Here is a 19,362-nt window from a genome sequence, read left to right as displayed (position 1 = left end):
GGACTTCATTAAACTGGGAGCCAGCTTGCTGGAACATCTTAGTTTGTTTATATAACTCGTGATTTTGCCAATCTATTGCCCTTAATGTTTGTTCACTTAATGCTAGATTGTGTTCACTGTTCGCACTTAAAGTTTTAGTTAAAGGATCAAATAACTCTTCTATTTCACCATAATATTCTTGTTGTTTTAATTTGTCTTCTAATCTATTTCTTCTGTTTTGTTTTTCTAGATTATTAAATTCTATAAGTGTTTCTAGTTTAGTAATTTTTTATATATATAAAAAAATTATTATATTAAGTAGGTAGGTTATTATATAATCTAATAGCGGTTTCGATAAACTTTCTATCTTCCTTAATTGTTAATTCTTTAATATTATTTATTAGTGCTTCTAATGATTCTTTACTTACATCTAACCCTAATTTTATTAATAGCTCTAAAGTAGTATTATTAATCAGGGAAGGGCCTTCGGCCTTGGTTCCCCAACCTGCATGACTTGCCACAGACGAAGTCTGTTCGCAGATTTTATTTACCAGATCTCATTTGAATAGATACATGTTCTCATCTATGGGATAACTTTTTATATTATTTACATGAAATCTTTTATCATCAAAATTACTTAAACTTCTTTTACTTATCTTAATTGTGGCCATACAACTTCCTAGTTTTTGAATACTGCTTTCCTCTACTATCCTTTCCTTATTATCTATTAAATGTTCTATTAAATCTCTCTATAAACACAGCCTTTAAATCACTATAAGTAGAATATAGTTCTGTTTCATATTCTTTAAGTAAAGATTTAAATGTTTTATTGCAAAACTCACTACCTCTATCTACCCATAACTTTTCTGTTCTGGTTTTCGAACTTCGAAGCCACCTTGTGGACTTTCAGAGCCACCCTGTGGATGTTCACTTAATATTATTTTAAAACCATTAGTTATAGATAAACCAGATTTATTCTTCAATGGAATAGCCCATGCAAATTTTATGAATATATATATATATATATATATATATATATATATATATATATAACAGTTAATATAAACTTATAATTATTATTGTATTTACTTAGAGATGACTTAGCAATTAAATCAGCTGACCCTGTTTCATCTTCATATAATGGTATTATTCTTTCTCTTCTAAACTTTTTTGAGAGTTATTTGAGGACTAAATACTTCTTTAGCTAGTAATTGTTGTTTAGTTTTAATTGTGTCCTGTTTACTTGTGGATATAGTCATCTGCGATGCGGGTTCCCTGATCTGTGAAACAGCTTCCCTGATAGCTTTGTTCATTTTTGTTTATTTACCATAGTTAAAAACAAAATTATCTAGTTGCTCTTGATTAATAATATTCATAGATAATAGTTGCTTAGATATATCTAGCATTTCATCATATAATCCATCATGACCAGCTTTGGTTTCTAGTATTAATAACTCTAATCTTTCTATTAAACTATTTGGATCTGCGAACAGACTCCGTCTGTGGTTATCCAACGAACTTTGTTCGTGGCAAGTCAAATTGCAAAACAACTTCGTTGAGCAGTTTCCCTGATCGGGAGTGCTATTTAATCCCCTACCATATACATCATCTTTTACCCCTATTATACGTTTTATTGCTCTATACCTAGCACTTTTCTTATCCCCTTTTCCTAAATCATATCCAATATCAAATAAAAACCTTTTAATTTTGTTTTCATCTTCCTCGATTTCACCATATTTTATATTTGGGTTAGTAAGAAAGTTTATAACACATCTGAAAATTCATATATATTATCCTTAACTATAAATGCATTTTCCTGATAAATTAGTTTAACACCATTCATTTCAAATTCAGCGATATCTAAATTTCCGAACTTTAACTTTAATTGAGGGTTAGATTGAACTGACATTAAATTAATAATATGAGCTGTGTCTTTATCTATTAAAAGTCCTGGCTTATCTCGAGCTTCCTCTACAGCTTTGCCATTGAACTTCATTAAAGCTTCATTAAACTGGGAGCCAGCTTGCTGGATCATCTTAGTTTGTTTATCTAACTCTTGATTTTGCCAATCTATTGCCCTTAATGTTTGTTCACTTAATGCTAGATTGTGTTCACTGTTGGCACTTAAAGTTTTAGTTAAAGGATCAAATAACTCTTCTATTTGACCATAATATTCTTGTTGTTTTAATTTGTCTTCTAATCTATTTCTTCTGTTTTGTTTTTCTAGATTATTTAATTCTATAAGTGTTTCTAGTTTAGTAATTTTTTATATATATAAAAATATTATTATATTAAGTAGATAGGTTATTATATAATCTAATAGCGGTTTCGATAAACTTTCTATCTTCCTTAATTGTTAATTCTTTAATATTATATATTAGTGCTTCTAATGATTCTTTACTTACATCTAACCCTAATTTTATTAATAGCTCTAAAGTAGTATTATTAATCAGGGAAGGGCCTTCGGCCTTGGTTCCCCAACCTGCTTGGCTTGCCACAGACGAAGTCTGTTCGCAGATTTTATTTACCAGATCTCTTTTGAATAGATACATGTTCTCATCTAGGGGAAAACTTTTTATATTATTTACATAAAATCTTTTATCATCAAATTTACTTAAACTTCTTTTACTTATCTTAATTGTGGCCATACAACTTCCTACTTTTTGAATCCTGCTTTCCTCTACTATCCTTTCCTTATTATCTATTAAATGTTCTATTAAATCTCTCTATAAACACAGCCTTTAAATCACTATAAGTAGAATATAGTTCTGTTTCATATTCTTTAAGTAAAGATTTAAACGTTTTATAGCAAAACTCACTACCTCTATCTACCCATAACTTTTCTGTTCTGGTTTTCGAACTTCGAAGCCACCTTGTGGACTTTCAGAGCCACCCTGTGGATGTTCACTTAATACTATTTTAAAACCATTAGTTATAGATAAACCAGATTTATTCTTCAATGGAATAGCCCATGCATATTTTGTGAATATATATATATAACAGTTAATATAAACTTATAATTATTATTGTATTTACATAGAGATGACTTATTAATTAAATCAGCTGACCCTGTTTCATCTTTATATAATGGTATTATTCTTTCTCTTCTAAACTTTGTTATTTGAGGACTCAAAACTTCTTTAGCTAGTAATTGTTGTTTAGTTTTAATTGTGTCCTGTTTACTTGTGGATATAGTCATCTGCGATGCGGGTTCCTTGACCTGTGAAACAGCTTCCCTGATAGCTTTGTTCATTTTTGTTTATTCACCATAGTTAAAAACAAAATTATCTAGTTGCTCTTGATTAATAATATTCATAGATAATAGTTGCTTAGATATATCTAGCACTTCATCATATAATCCATCTTGACCAGCTTTTGTTTCTAGTATTAATAATTCTAATCTTTCTATTGAACTATTTGGATCTGCGAACAGACTCCGTCTGTGGTTATCCAACGAACTTTGTTCGTGGCAAGTCAATTGGCAAAACAACTTCGTTGAGCAGTTTCCCTGATCGGGAGTGCTATTTTATCCCCTACCATATACATCATCTTTTACCCCTATTATACGTTTTATTGCTCTATACCTAGCACTTTTCTTATCCCCTTTTCCTAAATCATATCCAATATCAAATAAAAACCTTTTAATTTTGTTTTCATCTTCTTCGATTTCACCATATTTTATATTTGGGTTAGTAAGAAAGTTTATAAACACATCTGAAAATTCATATATATTACCCTTAACTATAAATGCATTTTCTTGATAAATTAGTTTAACACCATTCATTTCAAATTCAGCGTATCTAAATTTCCGAACTTTAACTTTAATTGAGGGTTAGATTGAACTGACATTAAATTAATAATTTGAGCTGTGTCTTTATCTACTAAAAGTCCTGCTTATCTCGAGCTTCCTCTACAGCTTTGCCATTGGACTTCATTAAACTGGGAGCCAGCTTGCTGGAACATTTTAGTTTGTTTATATAACTCGTGATTTTGCCAATCTATTGCCCTTAATGTTTGTTCACTTAATGCTAGATTGTGTTCACTGTTCGCACATAAAGTTTTAGTTAAAGCATCAAATAACTCTTCTATTTCACCATAATATTCTTGTTGTTTTAATTTATCTTCTAATCTATTCCTTCTGTTTTGTTTTTCTAGAATATTTAATTCCATAAGTGTTTCTAGTTTAGTCATTTTTTATATATATAAAATATTACTATATTAAGTAGGTAGGTTATTATATAATCTAATAGCGGTTTCAATAAACTTTCTATCTTCCTTAATTGTTAATTCTTTAATATTATTTATTAGTGCTTCTAATGATTCTTTACTTACATCTAACCCTAATTTTATTAATAGCTCTAAAGTAGTCTTATTAATCAGGGAAGGGCCTTCGGCCTTGGTTCCCCAACCTGCATGACTTGCCATAGACGAAGTCTGTTCGCAGATTTTATTTACCAGATCTCATTTGAATAGATACATGTTCTCATCTATGGGACAACTTTTTATATTATTTACATGAAATATTTTATCATCAAAATTACTTAAACTTCTTTTACTTATCTTAATTGTGGCCATACAACTTCCTACTTTTTGAATCCTGCTTTCCTCTACTATCCTTTTCTTATTATCAATTAAATGTTCTATTAAATCTCTCTATAAACACAGCCCTTAAATCACTATAAGTAGAATATAGTTCTGTTTCGTATTCTTTAAGTAAAGATTTAAATGTTTTATTGTAAAACTCACTACCTCTATCTACCCATAACTTTTCTGTTCTGGTTTTCGAACTTCGAAGCCACCTTGTGGACTTTCAGAGCCACCCTGTGGATGTTCACTTAATACTATTTTAAAACCATTAGTTATAGATAAACCAGATTTATTCTTCAATGGAATAGCCCATGCATATTTTATGAATATACATATATATATATATATATATATATATATATATATATATATATATATATATATATATAACAGTTAATATAAACTTATAATTATTATTGTATTCACTTAGAGATGACTTAGCAATTAAATCAGCTGACCCTGTTTCATCTTTATATAATGGTATTATTCTTTCTCTTCTAAACTTTGTTATTTGAGGACTGAATACTTCTTTAGCTAGTAATTGTTGTTTAGTTTTAATTGTGTCCTGTTTACTTGTGGATATAGTCATCTGCGATGCGGGTTCCCTGATCTGTGAAACAGCTTCCCTGATAGCTTTGTTCATTTTTGTTTATTTACCATAGTTAAAAACAAAATTATCTAGTTGCTCTTGATTAATAATATTCATAGATAATAGTTGCTTAGATATATCTAGCATTTCATCGTATAATTTATCATGACCAGCTTTGGTTTCTAGTATTAATAATTCTAATCTTTCTATTAAACTATTTGGATCTGCGAACAGACTCCGTCTGTGGTTATCCAACGAACTTTGTTCGTGGCAAGTCAAATTGCAAAACAACTTCATTGAGCAGTTTCCCTGATCGGGAGTGCTATTTAATCCCCTACCATATACATCATCTTTTACCCCTATTATACGTTTTATTGCTCTATACCTAGCACTTTTCTTATCCCCTTTTCCTAAATCATATCCAATATCAAATAAAAATCTTTTAATTTTGTTTTCATCTTCCTCGATTTCACCATATTTTATATTTGGGTTAGTAAGAAAGTTTATAACACATCTGAAAATTCATATATATTATCCTTAACTATAAATGCATTTTCTTGATAAATTAGTTTAACACCATTCATTTCAAATTCAGCGATAGCTAAATTTCCGAACTTTAATTGAGGGTTAGATTGAACTGACAATAAATTAATAATTTGAGCTGTGTCTTTATCTACTAAAAGTCCTGGCTTATCTCGAGCTTCCTCTACAGCTTTGCCATTGGACTTCATTAAATTGGGAGCCAGCTTGCTGGACCATCTTAGTTTGTTTATCTAACTCTTGATTTTGCCAATCTATTGCCCGTAATGTTGGTTCACTTAATGCTAGATTGTGTTCATTGTTCGCACATAAAGTTTTAGTTAAAGCATCAAATAACTCTTCTATTTCACCATAATATTCTTGTTGTTTTAATTTGTCTTCTAATCTATTTCTTCTGTTTTGTTTTTCTAGAATATTTAATTCCATAAGTGTTTCTAGTTTAGTCATTTTATATATATATATATATATATATAAATATATATATAAAATATTATTATATTAAGTAGGTAGGTTATTATATAATCTAATAGTGGTTTCAATAAACTTTCTATCTTCCTTAATTGTTAATTCTTTAATATTATTTATTAGTGCTTCTAATGATTCTTTACTTACATCTAACCCTAATTTTATTAATAGCTCTAAAGTAGTATTATTAATCAAGGAAGGGCCCTCGGCCTTGGTTCCCCAACCTGCATGACTTGCCACAGACGAAGTCGGTTCGCAGATTTTATTTAGCAGATCTCTTTTGAATAGATGCATGTTCTCATCTAGGGGATAACGTTTTATATTATTTACATAAAATCTTTTCTCATCAAAATTACTTAAACTTCTTTTACTTATCTTAATTGTGGCCATACAACTTCCTACTTTTTGAATCCTGCTTTTCTCTACTATCCTTTCCTTATTATCTATCAGAGCACTATAATATTCTTCGTGCTTTCCATTACTTTCTTTATACCTTTTTCTTTTGCCCCATAGTTCTTTATACTATATGTTTTGGGTTTTAATACCACGAATTCTTCTATAACCTTACTACTTAATTCGTGTTTAAATTTGCCCGGTATCTTATTATTAGTTTTTATTGGTTTATCTAGATTACTCAGATCCATGTGCTCATTGTCGACATTGCCCTCGCTAAAGCTTAACACGAAGCTATCCGTGTCCATGTATTGTAACATTAGATCTTTAAGCGAGGGATTTAATACATTATAAAAGAATTTATAGATATGAAGCTTACTGAGCTCTAGTACTGTAGATCCTAAATAAATCGGCTTATCATATTGTATTTCCTTTTTATAGAATTCTATTAGAGTATAGTTTTCATATCTAATTACATCTTTACATGTTGGTTTACTAACAGCTTTAAGTATTTCATAATCATCGGTTAGAATCTTAGCTTCTAGATACTGTAAAGGATTCTCACAACTTTTACCAAACAATGAATTATTCATTAACTTAAATATATCTTTCTCAGGTTAAGTTTTAGCTTCAGCTCTCAATTTAGTATTAAGTTCAATGTAGTCTCTAAGTATATAATCTTATTTAAATTTAATTGTTCTATGGACTTTAGTAACCTTTATACCCATCTTAACAACAAACTTTAACATCCGATAGTGTATTGGGTATTCATATTTATTATTCTGATCTAATATTAGTTTCTTGCTTTTTGATGAAGTTGGGGGTCTTTGTTTGTATCCCAGTTCATTATTCTCTACTTCTCTTCCATGGGGTAGTAGTTGGAAGTTGCTAGTTCTCTCTTTACATTCATTAGTATATTCTAAATCACAGATAAGCCAATAGCCATAATCACTATCATCTGAAGTATTTAATACTTCATCTAGAGTTGTATTGGAGTACTCAAAATCTTTATATGGTAGCTTATGCATTAGTGCATAACCGTATAATTTATTGGTATCGATGTACCAGATAGACCTTCGGTCATGCTCTGCCATCTGCGAAGCAGGTTCCCTGAGGGATCTTTGTTCTGACTCTGACTCTGACTTCTAATATACCTATAACCCATAACACCACATATGCCACTTCTCATTGCACTAATGAAGTCTTTTAGTATTTGCTCATCTTGTATTGTGTCTAATTCAACTTTGCTTAGTTTTAGCAAACATCGAAGCTGTAGCTTGGTAGACTAATATAATGTAGAGGATTGAGTTTATATGTATTCATTTTTAACTTAACAAATAGATTGAAGCAATGTCCTAATATGAATATATCATTTTCCATATATTCTAATGTTAATTCTTTACCTATTTTATTACTATTAGAATTAATAAAATCATCTACTTCATCTTGAGTTGGTAATTTAGTTGTAAGTGATGATCTAAAGTCTTGAATTGATAGATTACCTAGTTTATTATTATAGCTATTCTCATCCTTAAAGTATTCATAAGGATATAATCTTTTATTTTTTATGTAGTAAACCTTTGCTATTTTATCAAGAGACATTGTCAAGAAACTGTAACTATATATAAACTTTAATACACCCACTCTGAACATTCTAGCTTTACCATTAGTATTAGGTAAGATATCAATTCTTCTCCTGCTATTATTCTGTTTAAATATCTCATTAAATAATAGATTGAAGTCATAGCCTTTACCATTATGAAATATTACTGGAATGAAGTTTTGATGTTTATAGTTCAAGTTACAAATATTACATGCTGGACCTCTATATCTACCTGTTTGATGACAGTGATCTCTAACTTTGTTAACACAGTTTTTATTACAAATGTGACATATATCATTGGTATCACGATACAATTTATCTTCTTCTGTAAATATCATTGCTTTGTTTATCTTAATACTATGTTTTGTTTCTATTTCTAATAAATCTCAAACATAATCTTTGATGCAGTCTGGACCAAAGTATGATCTGCTAAGCACTTCATCTTTGCTATGCCAACTGTAGCCATTAGCAATAGGTACATGTTCAGATATCTTATATGTATTGCTACCAATCTTTTCATCTGTTCCTTTCATGTAACATTCAATATCACTAAATATAACATTGTTCCCTTCTTGTTGTCTATGTTGATTCTTGAATTTAATTTGTTTTAACGTAGGGCAAACAATCTTTGGTTTGATTTGGACACAGCATTCATGAGTTTCATATTTATATTGAGAGCTAAACCAATAGGTACAATTATGACAAAACCAGAACTTTGCATGTTTGGTATTGGGTCTTTCTAGTAATACTTCTACATTTTTAATTAGAGCACAATGTTCATTCCAGACTAGAATCCTAACATTTTGTCTATCTTTTACAAAGACATTTCTCTAGGCGTTCTACTTTTGCTATGTTACTATCTTGAGTAGGTCTGTGGCGAAGCACGGCCGTAGGCCTGTAAAACCAAATATTGATATTACATTTATTTTTGATTTTTGTTATATAATCATATGCAGTTTCATTATATTCCCAGTCATCGACTAGATTATTAATATACTTATTTTCTCTAGTTGCATGTTCAGTTACAGGATGCAATGCAGCTGTAATACATAATCGTAAACAGTTAAATATAGTACTTCTAATATTTAAAATCGCTTTTGTTTTATCTCTTAGACCTGGTGGCAGTTCAGTATAAGATCCTAATGATGGTTTAGTCCTATATTTATTTGCATGTCTGTTATTCCAATAAACTCTTAATCGTAGCCGTAACCCTCATACGTTTCTCTAACATGATCAAGCCATTGGTTTAGATTCAGTCGATGATCTTTATCCATATATTCATCCGTTCTAAAGTTTATATTAGTAGTCTTTTCTTCTTCTGAGTCTCTCTTCTTATATAAGCAATTGGCAGTAACTTTATATTTATATGATTTAAATGGTTTAAACTCGTCTAATATGTAATCTACTGGTTCATTAATATCCTTGAAAAAACTACCATCAGATTTACTAATATATAACTGCCTTTGATTAAAGCTTGATTTAATATTATAATTATCGTTTAAGACAACGTTTTCTCTCCAGTGTTTATTCATGTGAGTTTGTAGACCTATCTGATTTTTAAACTTATCGCCACAAACCCAGCATGGTTCAGTTTTAGTTTCAGTTTCAGTTTTAATAATATCCTTAGTTTTAATAATATCCTTAGTTTTGGTCTTAGTTTTAATAATATAATCATCTTCATCCGAATTATACACCTTCTCCAAGATTTCTTCTTCCTCAGACTCAAACATTTTCTCCAAAAGTTCCTTATGTTTGAGATCGTATGTTTGATGCCTGTATAAACACTTCTTTGTTTCAAAGGATAAATTACAGACATCGCAGAAGTTATTGACACTAGTGTTAGTTGATTGAGACATGATGTATTTATTTAGGGAAATAATCAAAAAATAATTTTTCGAAAAATGAAAATGAAATGCAATAAGTGTATAAATAAACCTTGGAAAGAATGTTGTAATAATTGTAGAGAATTAGAATATTCTTGTTATGTATGTAAAAATATGGCTAAAGTGAAAGATTATATAGAACATTTGGGATATCATTATTCTGATCCTGATCAATATCTAACATGTAGTATGTGTAATGTTTATAAACATATATCATTATATAGATTTAGAAATAGGAAATGTAGACTATGTATTTATCTTCATAGATATAGATATGGTCATACTAGAAATCAATTCAGAGAGCATGTTTATAAGTATAATATTCAAGAAGCTAATTCTTCTTATTTTAATTTATCTGTCATGTAGTTTTGGTTTTTATTGATATTAATTTTAGATTTAGACCTTTTTTCTTAATTAATACCAGATTTAGAATAAATAAAGAGTGAAAATCACTCTTAGAGTAATTCATAAAATAATGATTGATTTTGATTGATTTTTTGATTTTGATTGAATTTTGATTGAATATAGAGCTAATATATAGTAGTGAATAAATTGGGGGTATAAGCAAGTAGTAGATGTATAGAGTACTGGGAAAAAAGTGGTATTTAGTCATCTTCCGATTAGGAAGTGGCGGAATAGCACCTTTTTCCCACTACTGATTATACTTGAAGGAGAAATTAATTCTCTCTTCACGAAATATGAGAAAAAAATCGTATCTCAAAATTTAAACCTCAATAAATCCACGAAAAATACTTAACGGGCAAGTCTGCGGTTGAAATAATGGGTAGAACCTGTCGCTTCTCACCTGTTGATTAATCATCACTCGAAGTCTCTTGTGACACCCGATGGAGTGTGTGGGTGTAAAGGTAACCCCAACTGTGACTGGATGACCTTTGTGTACTTGGCCTGTCTTGGGGGACACTTTGAACACACTATCAGAGTCAAAGTTGCAAGTGTTGAACTAAACAATCGAAGTGAAATAGCAAATTTTGGATAATAAGACTAAAGAAACAATGAGGGAACTATTTCCTCTTCCTTACATCAAATTTACATACATTACAATTTGTCCAAAATTTAACTCATTTATTTCATTGTTTTAACTGCTCAATGCAATTCGAATGCATTTATTGTGGAAGAAAATCAAATAACCATATAACCACCATCTATGATAGTTACCTGGAAATGCGCAGGCATTGAAGATTCATTTGATACAACCAAAGATAGAGTTTTAGACGTTCCGACCTTCTCAATAATGCCAAAGTCAAGTTGGTTACAATTCAACTTAACTGCAGGTCCTTTCCCGCGTCCCATGCATTTCACTATGGTTCTCGACAACTGTCCTACAGGTGTGATTGCAAAGTATTCTATGTTCTGGTGTTCACAAACAAACGGCTGATAAGTGAATTTAATATTAACTTTATTTTGTGCCAGTATTTGCCCTGATGTTGACGGGCAAAAGAAGAATCGATCAATATCTCGTCCTGAGCTCAAATGGGAAACAGTAAAGGCGGCATTAATGTTTGTTGTATTTTCAAACTCAATAGATTTTGTAACTATTTGGCCGAAATCAGTTTCCCCGAAATCTAAAGTTTTGTCAGGCAGCATAAAGTCCGAAAATTGCGTCGCATCGTCAATTTGGGGCGTGGTACCCGGTTTCAAACTGACGTAGGGATATTTTCCTATGCCTTCAAGCTTTATTTGCTTCCATTTGCTGTCACCGAAGACTAAAATTGCCTGGCCTTCGTATACACCGGCGGCCTCGGGGCTGAATTTAATCTCTGTCTGGCATACACCATTTTCTATTAGAGTACCTTCTGCGGGATAAATTGAGAAACACTTGGGTATTCTCCATTTGAACGGCAATGTCAGCGGACTAAAATATCAACACGGGATGAGATAACGAATCATCGCAATCGGTGGAATTTAAAAAAGTTTTTACTTTTCTAACCTCAAATTCTTGATAGAAAATTTTAAGGAAACTGTGTCTTTGACTGCGCAATATGTGAAATTGAGTTGATCCGGAATTTGAACGTCGGCTTCTGGCAGAACAGCTCTGATCGGTATTGAAAACTTCTTATTCTGAAATAAACCCTTCAAATTGTTCCCACTCTCCAGATTTATTTCGAGCCCAGGAAATTTATACCAGCCCTACTTTTTTGTTGAGCCAATTTTGGCCGATCAATATTCTTGTGCGGAGAGATACAAAAGAGGCATCATCAAAAAGCTCATGCAAAACTGAATCTATTGATGAAGATGTTTACAAATTTTTCATTTCTCAAAGACAAATAAAGACAAATATAGAAAAAAAATTTAACCTTAAGCAATTCATGTCAACAATTTTCTAATCAGAAGTTCCCTGAAAAGCAACTTCAATAGCTTTTTAATGCCTGTCTAAGTCAAGACGATGCTTTTTTAAATTTTTTATTTAGAAAAAGAATTTATCAACCAAATGTACTCGATTGTCATTCGGAAATAAACCCCCACTTTTCTATTAAAAGGCTGCGCATTTAGCGCAATTATCACGATCGAAATTCAATTTTAAAATGGAGGTTTATTTCCGTGGGTTTTTTTCCATGGGGGTTTATTTCCGTGGGGGTTTATTTCCGTGGGGGTTTATTTCCGTGGGGGTTTATTTCCAAGGGAGTTTATTTCCGTGGGGGTTTATTTCCGTGGGGGTTTATTTCCGCGGGGGTTTAATTCCGTGGGAGTTCTTTTCCGTGGGGGTTTATTTCTGTGGAGGTTTATTTTCGTGGGGGTTTATTTCCGTGGGGGATCTTTTCCGTGGGGGTTCTTTTCAGTGGGGGGTTTATTTCCGTGGGGGTTTATTTCCATGAGGGTTTATTTCCGTGGGGGTTTATTTCCGTGGGGGTTCTTTTCTGTGGGGGTTTATTTCCGTGGTGTTTTATTTCCGTGGGGGTTTATTTCCGTGAGGGTTCTTTCCGTGGAATTCTTTTCCATGTGGGTTTATTTCCGTGGGGGTTCTTTTCCGTGGGGGTTTATTTCCGTGGGGGGTTTTTTCCATGAGGGCTTATTTCCGTGGGGGTTTATTTCCGTGGGGGTTTATTTCCGTGGGGGTTTATTTCCGTGGTGTTTTATTTCCCTGGGGGTTTATTTCTGTGGGGGTTCTTTTACGTGGGGGTTTATTTCCGTGGGGGTTTATTTCCGTGGTGGTTTAATTCCGTGGGGGTTTATTTCCGTGAGGGTTCTTTTCCGTGGGGCTTTATTTCCGTGGGGGTTCTTTTACGTGGGGGGTTTATTTCCGTGGGGGGTTTATTTCAGTGGGGGTTTATTTCCGTGGGGGTTCTTTTCCGTGGGGGTTTATTTCCGTGGGGGTTTATTTCCGTGGGGGTATAAACTTCTTTTCGTTATTGTATTTCTTGTATGAGTTGGTGAACGAGAGGATTTCAAAATTAAAAAATGGAACTTTCAATAGGAAACATTTAGTCTACTTAGTCTGTGGAACTACGGTAGTTAGCAGTTTTTCATGCCAGAGATACTTTTGTCGCTGCAGCAGTAAAAAGGGACATCCAAAAAATGGAACATTGTTTGATGGATAATCTATCTTAGTTTAATAATCATATTGATGAAAAAATTTGTTAAACAAAAGTAATTTGACCCATTTTTGTAAAAGGCAGGGATCATATCAAATAATATTTTCAATTGATTTCGACAGAAAAAAAGCTCTTGATTTTGGGCCACAAAATAAATTTAACACAGTTCTCTGCCACTGTTCAAACTTCAAAGTTTGACAATTTTTCGTAGAGACAGAAAAAGATTAATTAGCATTAAAAGCAATTCACTTTAAATATCACTAATTAACAAAGAAGGAAAAAATTGTATTAGAATCCGAGTATTTAGTCTTGACAAAATATCTTATTATCTTGCGAATTCTTTCTAAATTCGACATTTGTGAAGTCTGTGAAGCTAAGAACAGACTTGGAATACAGGCTGGCAAAATAATTATTTAAAGTTCCAGCTTTTACAGACGCAGACGTTAATGTCAAACGTGAAACAAAACAGAAGGATAATCAGACTCTTGGTTTAAAAGATTTTAGTAAAACAAAACGCCCTAAATTCGAGAATCTTTTTGAGAAAATTTTTCAATATACATGGCTGCTGAATATTGACAATCCTCATCCAGATTCGGATCATGGCGGACCTTTTTATTTATCAGCTGTTTGCGGCAAAGGCCAATTTCTCCTATTGAAGAGATGCATTTTGAGATGTATAAATTAACAGATAAAAACGTCTTCATCGCCTTTGCTTCTGAAAACGCAGAGCACTTTAACAATTTATGAGTCCTACTTTGATAGAACATAATCGGTTGCAGTCATAATCCTCGCTGTCTCCTTATAATTTTTTTTCAGTGAGAGCCATGACCAGTCAAAACCTTAAGATGTCATTGGTATCGCTTCTTTAGAGCTTTGTGAATAATTTTCTTACTTGGAGAGAGTTCTGAAAAAATTAAAACATTCTGATGTTTGAGGAACCGAATTCGAAAGCCTGCAAATAAAATTTTCGTTTTTCCCAAATGTCGGAAAAAGTTAATGTCAGGTTTCAATTAATACAGTCGACACATGAGTCCGGTAGCAATCATAACACTTTTAAAACGTCAAAATAGTTTAGCATAATATCAATTTCTCTACTAATATGACCGATTTTCTTGGATTTCCGGTACGCCTAAAACTTTAGCTGAATTTCCTGCTTCATCTCATCAGAAGAACTTTGGTTGGTATTTGTACGAGCATGATGACTAACTCCGAGACCTGGACAACTAATTGCGTTGAAGATTAGCTTTTGTTTACTATTTACAGCTTTTTCCACAGGGAGCTCAATTTTCGTTCGTTTCTGTTCAATCGATGACATGATCTCTTAGTTAGATTTGGCCTTTTTTAGATGTGAAATGGAGTTGCGGAGCAAGCATAGAATCCATTCTTTGTTACGCTTTTCTGTGAGTTGTTTGGAGCACTCTGAGTCTGCTTCAAGCAGTTCGTGAATTGATAGATAGTAGTCATCTTTAGCAACCACTGCCGTATTTGTCTTTGCGCCTTTATCAACTTTGTGATTAGACATTGTGTTTAAACATAGTGAGTAATATATAGGGAAAGTTACGGGCCTATAACCCAGCTCATTACCACCGGAATCAGTAACCTAGAAATGAAATTATAAAGAAAATAATCAAACTATTTCTGCAACCTGTGAAAAGTATTACAAGAAATTAAGCTATAGAATGCGATCGCTGACAGCTGAATCGCTTGTCTGCCATCGTGTTTGATGTTATTTGATAAATGGCTCCCTATCATTAATTGTATCACTAAAACTTTTTGCGAATGCATTGGCTACCCAACTCTTATCCGATTCATCGCTTGTAATGCAAACTGATAATCTTCTTACCAAGCAGCAAACGAATTTGCCATTCAATAAGTTTATCGCAAAGGTTTGGCTATTTATTATGTCTCGCATTCTTCAAAATAATGGTGTCCTGCGTCATTGGCACACACCTCCAAAACATTTTTTAAAAAGCGGAACTTATTTCCATTAACTTCAAAAATTTTTAAAGAACTATAAAACTCATTATTGAGAACTTTTCCTTTAATTAACCTTTACTTTTAACTAGGACAAAAAACATAATTTTAACCAAATCAATTACGTCTGACTGTCTTTAAGTCTGAGAACAAGTTGAGAAAATTCTGATATTTAAGAAAACCGTACGCAATTGGAATGGCACAAAAGTTAATATTCTGATTTTTAAAAACAATGTCGCCTTTCTACGGAAAGAGGAAAGAGACAGCCAGTGGCAAAGAACGCCTACTTTGAAGTGGTTGAGAAATTAAAAACACAGCTGGCAGATTGCCAGAAAAAAGCCGCAATAGCTTCGTAGATCTGCAGTCTCAAAAAAAACTGTAAAAAAGACAGACCAAAAAACTCGTCTTTTCATTGAAGGCTGATATGTTATATTTTGACTAAAAATCGGTATAAGTTTTTGCTGCCTCTATTAGCTGCTCTCAAATAACATTCACTTAGAGTGACACATACCCATTTGACCTTATCTCTTTGAAATAAAGTATATAAAGTCAATTTCAAAGTGAGGAAGTCATTTTTGAGAGTGAGATAAGTCAAACGTGACCAAAAATTTAATCACGCAAATGAACAAAAAAACTCGCTCTACTAAGAGCGAAAAATGACGTCACGCACGCAATTCAGTTGAAATTTCATGAACGAATGAACAAAAAGCAGATTTCAAGTGTTTGTGACGTCATATGGTCGTAACAAAAAACGCGACGACGAAATAAAAAACATAGCCGGAAGAATTCCGGAAGCGACTCGAAGCGTAAAAACTTCACAAAAAAATAAATGGAGCTGAAGCCATTACCTTTTGTAGTAAACCTTACACTCATTAGGCCCCCCCCCGGTCTGATCTAAGAATTGGTGAAATTTAAACCACTCACCAAGAGAAACAAAAAGCAGCAAATGTATATATATATATATATATATATATATATATATATATATATATATATACATATATATATATATATATATATAATATATAAAATATATATATATATATATAATATATAAAATTTTTCAAAAAAAATGCTCAAATTTAAGAATCAGAAAACTACTACAAGTAGATTTCTAATCACTGCAATTAAGACAAAATCAACACATACTTCTTCCTTGGTGTAGAGATACTAGACAACATGATTTCAAACTAAATCAAAAATTAAAATAATCATAGAAAAGCAACATAATAATATTCAAAGGCAAAAAATCGTTTAAGAACAATGCCAAGGCCGGAAAAAATTACAATAAAAAGTAATAAAAAGAGATTTTGGAAAAGGCTTGCTAGTAAACTCCGAGTACTGCCTTATGTTTAATGAAATCAATTGCAAACTAAAGAAATTACGAAAATCTAAGAAAAAGCTGAAATCACTCAATTTTTTAAAAACTGAAAAAATCAACCTAACCAAAATAAATGTAGGTGCCAGGACAGAGCCGGAATGATACAAACTAGAATGTGAAGAGCATGGAAACAACGTAAAGAACACCGTAACAAAGACTAATTTTTGAAAGTTAAAAATCAAATTAAAAAAACAAGAAAAACGAATACATTTCATTTTTCAGCATTCGAGGCAGAGAAACGACAATGAGTTATCCGAGAAAACGATCCATCCTCCTGAACAGAACAAAAAAGAAAAAGCGGAAATCAAACATACGAAATATTGAAACATTTTGAAAATTTTGCAAAAAAAAATGGTCAAAAAATTTATAAGACAGCTTTAATAAAAAAATACTGTTTTTCAAAAATTTAACGCTAAAAAATGCGTTAAATTTAACACTAAAAAATGCGTTAAAACAATAAAACCAAAATACAGACAAAAAACAGAAAAATAGGAAAAAAACTACCAAAATCGCACTATATAAAATTTAAAAAACAAAATTACATCGAGGTAGAAAGAGGCGTTGATTATATGCATTATCAACGGGAAGTTGCCATATTAACTGATTTTTGATATTCAGACGGCTAAAAGATCCAAAAAGAAGAAATTAAAAGAACAAAAGACAGAAATTAACTAAAAACTCAAGAAATATGGGCTAATTTTGAACTTCAAACGCATTTTCAGGCTGTTCAAAACACTGTGGTATCAATTTCCGATGTTTACATTTCAATATAGCATCAACTAGAAATCATTTCTACAAAAAAACCAAATTACAAGCAAAAAACTGGGTCACTTAGACGAAAAAACGGCTAAAAACGGTTTTCTATAAGTGCCATTCAGTCAAAAACTACTTTTCAAGCGCATGATCAAAAAAATTCTCTCGCTCAGAAAAAAATAGTTCACATGGCAATTTTTCTCACTTTCGCTTTTAGGTCAAAACAGCGATTGAACGAATAGTACTTCCTGTAAAAAAAACCTTAAGAAAACCAATACTCCTCTTCAAGTCATAAAAAAACCAAGAGAAGGCCAATAATAGCCCCAGCTATCGCTCTGCGGCTATTAAACACTGTACTTTTAAATGTTCAATTAGCCTAAATTGGACATAGCCTAATGCTAGATTATAATTTTTACCGCATCTGGCCATTCCATGCGGGCCATGGCCATGCCTCAGCGGCCCGTGGGACTTGATATGAATATATCACAACCGAACGTGAGACCAGTTTCCCCCCAAAAAAGAATAATTTTTCTTTTTCGGCTGATCGCAATTTCTGAGCAATTTTATGTTAACGCGCATATCCTATTTTAAAACATGGAGAATTTGTTGAGCAATCAGCCAATCAGAAAACAATATTCCCCTTTTCTCGATTGTGATTGGCCAGCAATAACAAATAAACACCTGCTCATGTGCATCTAAGTTAAACATATATTGTTTTCAAGATTGTATGGTTTCAAGTTGCTCGGCAAACGACGAGATCGAATATTATATGTGAACTCACATTATCGATTCACCTTGTTCTGTTCATAGTGGGCGGAATAAATATCTCAAAGTGGATTCAGAAATTAGGAAACATTCATGAGAACTTTGATAAATTAAGAGTTGAATCAGAGCTTCTGAAATTCAATTATTCATATGTAGATCTTTAAATTGACTATTCGTACCTTAGTCTTGAACTCAATTTTGTCCTCATATTGCCTGCTCTCTAGAGGTTTGAAAACAATGGGCATTGAGTATGTAGTCCCAGGGTTCAACGTGACAGCTTTTGGATAGACCAGAGTCCCAAACACCTGGCTATGAGGCACCCTTCAAACAAAAACACCATGAGGTAGTTATCATTTCTTGGAGCTACCTTAGACAACTGAAGTCAACTCAAAATTAAAATCATATTATACCGAGCATACTGAATCAATCTAATTGATACAACTTACAGAAAGTCTATTTTCTTTTTGTCGTACGCAACATTCTTCACAATGACTTTTTTCGTGTATTCTCCTCCAGGCCTCCAAGATGCCCATGTGAGGCCCTGAGTAACCTCCAGTCCATCAAATGTCGAATTCCTTAAAGGAGCGTGAACGGCCATCACTTCTTACATACTGAACCTATAATTAGGAATCATATGAGATGGACAGCAAATAAGAGGGCTGTATACTGATAGGAATTAGTTCAATAATGCACGATTTCTACAATTGCTTAACAGATGAAAATATTTCAAGCGCGATTTCACGGAACCAAACAGTTTTGTCTATATTGACGAAACGGAATTCATTGCATTTGATTCCACGAATACTAAAGATCTCTCAATTAAAATCGATGGACAAAAGAATATGAAAAAAAAACAGAAGTAAAATATCTTGGTGTTATAAGATAAAAAAACTCACCTT

General features: G+C 32.2%; 1 protein-coding gene across 1 annotated transcript in view; it reads right to left on the bottom strand.

Annotated features, from left to right (window-relative positions):
- The window catches only part of LOC142340365 (cilia- and flagella-associated protein 65-like), a 37,938-nt gene that overhangs the window by 17,202 nt on the left and 1,374 nt on the right, over positions 1–19,362 (bottom strand). The window contains exons 2-6 of the mRNA XM_075390940.1: positions 18,910–19,080; positions 18,643–18,784; positions 11,988–12,118; positions 11,216–11,912; positions 10,845–11,000 (exon numbers count right to left, since the gene is read on the bottom strand). Coding sequence (XP_075247055.1) covers positions 10,845–11,000; positions 11,216–11,912; positions 11,988–12,118; positions 18,643–18,784; positions 18,910–19,061 — 1,278 coding nt within the window. The 5' untranslated portion in view covers positions 19,062–19,080. The remainder of the gene's footprint in view (positions 1–10,844; positions 11,001–11,215; positions 11,913–11,987; positions 12,119–18,642; positions 18,785–18,909; positions 19,081–19,362) is intronic.

The sequence above is a fragment of the Convolutriloba macropyga genome, chromosome 5 (assembly GCF_964194025.1).
Source record: "Convolutriloba macropyga chromosome 5, txConMacr16.3, whole genome shotgun sequence".
In the NCBI taxonomy this organism is placed as follows: domain Eukaryota; kingdom Metazoa; phylum Xenacoelomorpha; order Acoela; family Convolutidae; genus Convolutriloba; species Convolutriloba macropyga.
This window is presented reverse-complemented; position numbering and strand designations above follow the sequence as displayed.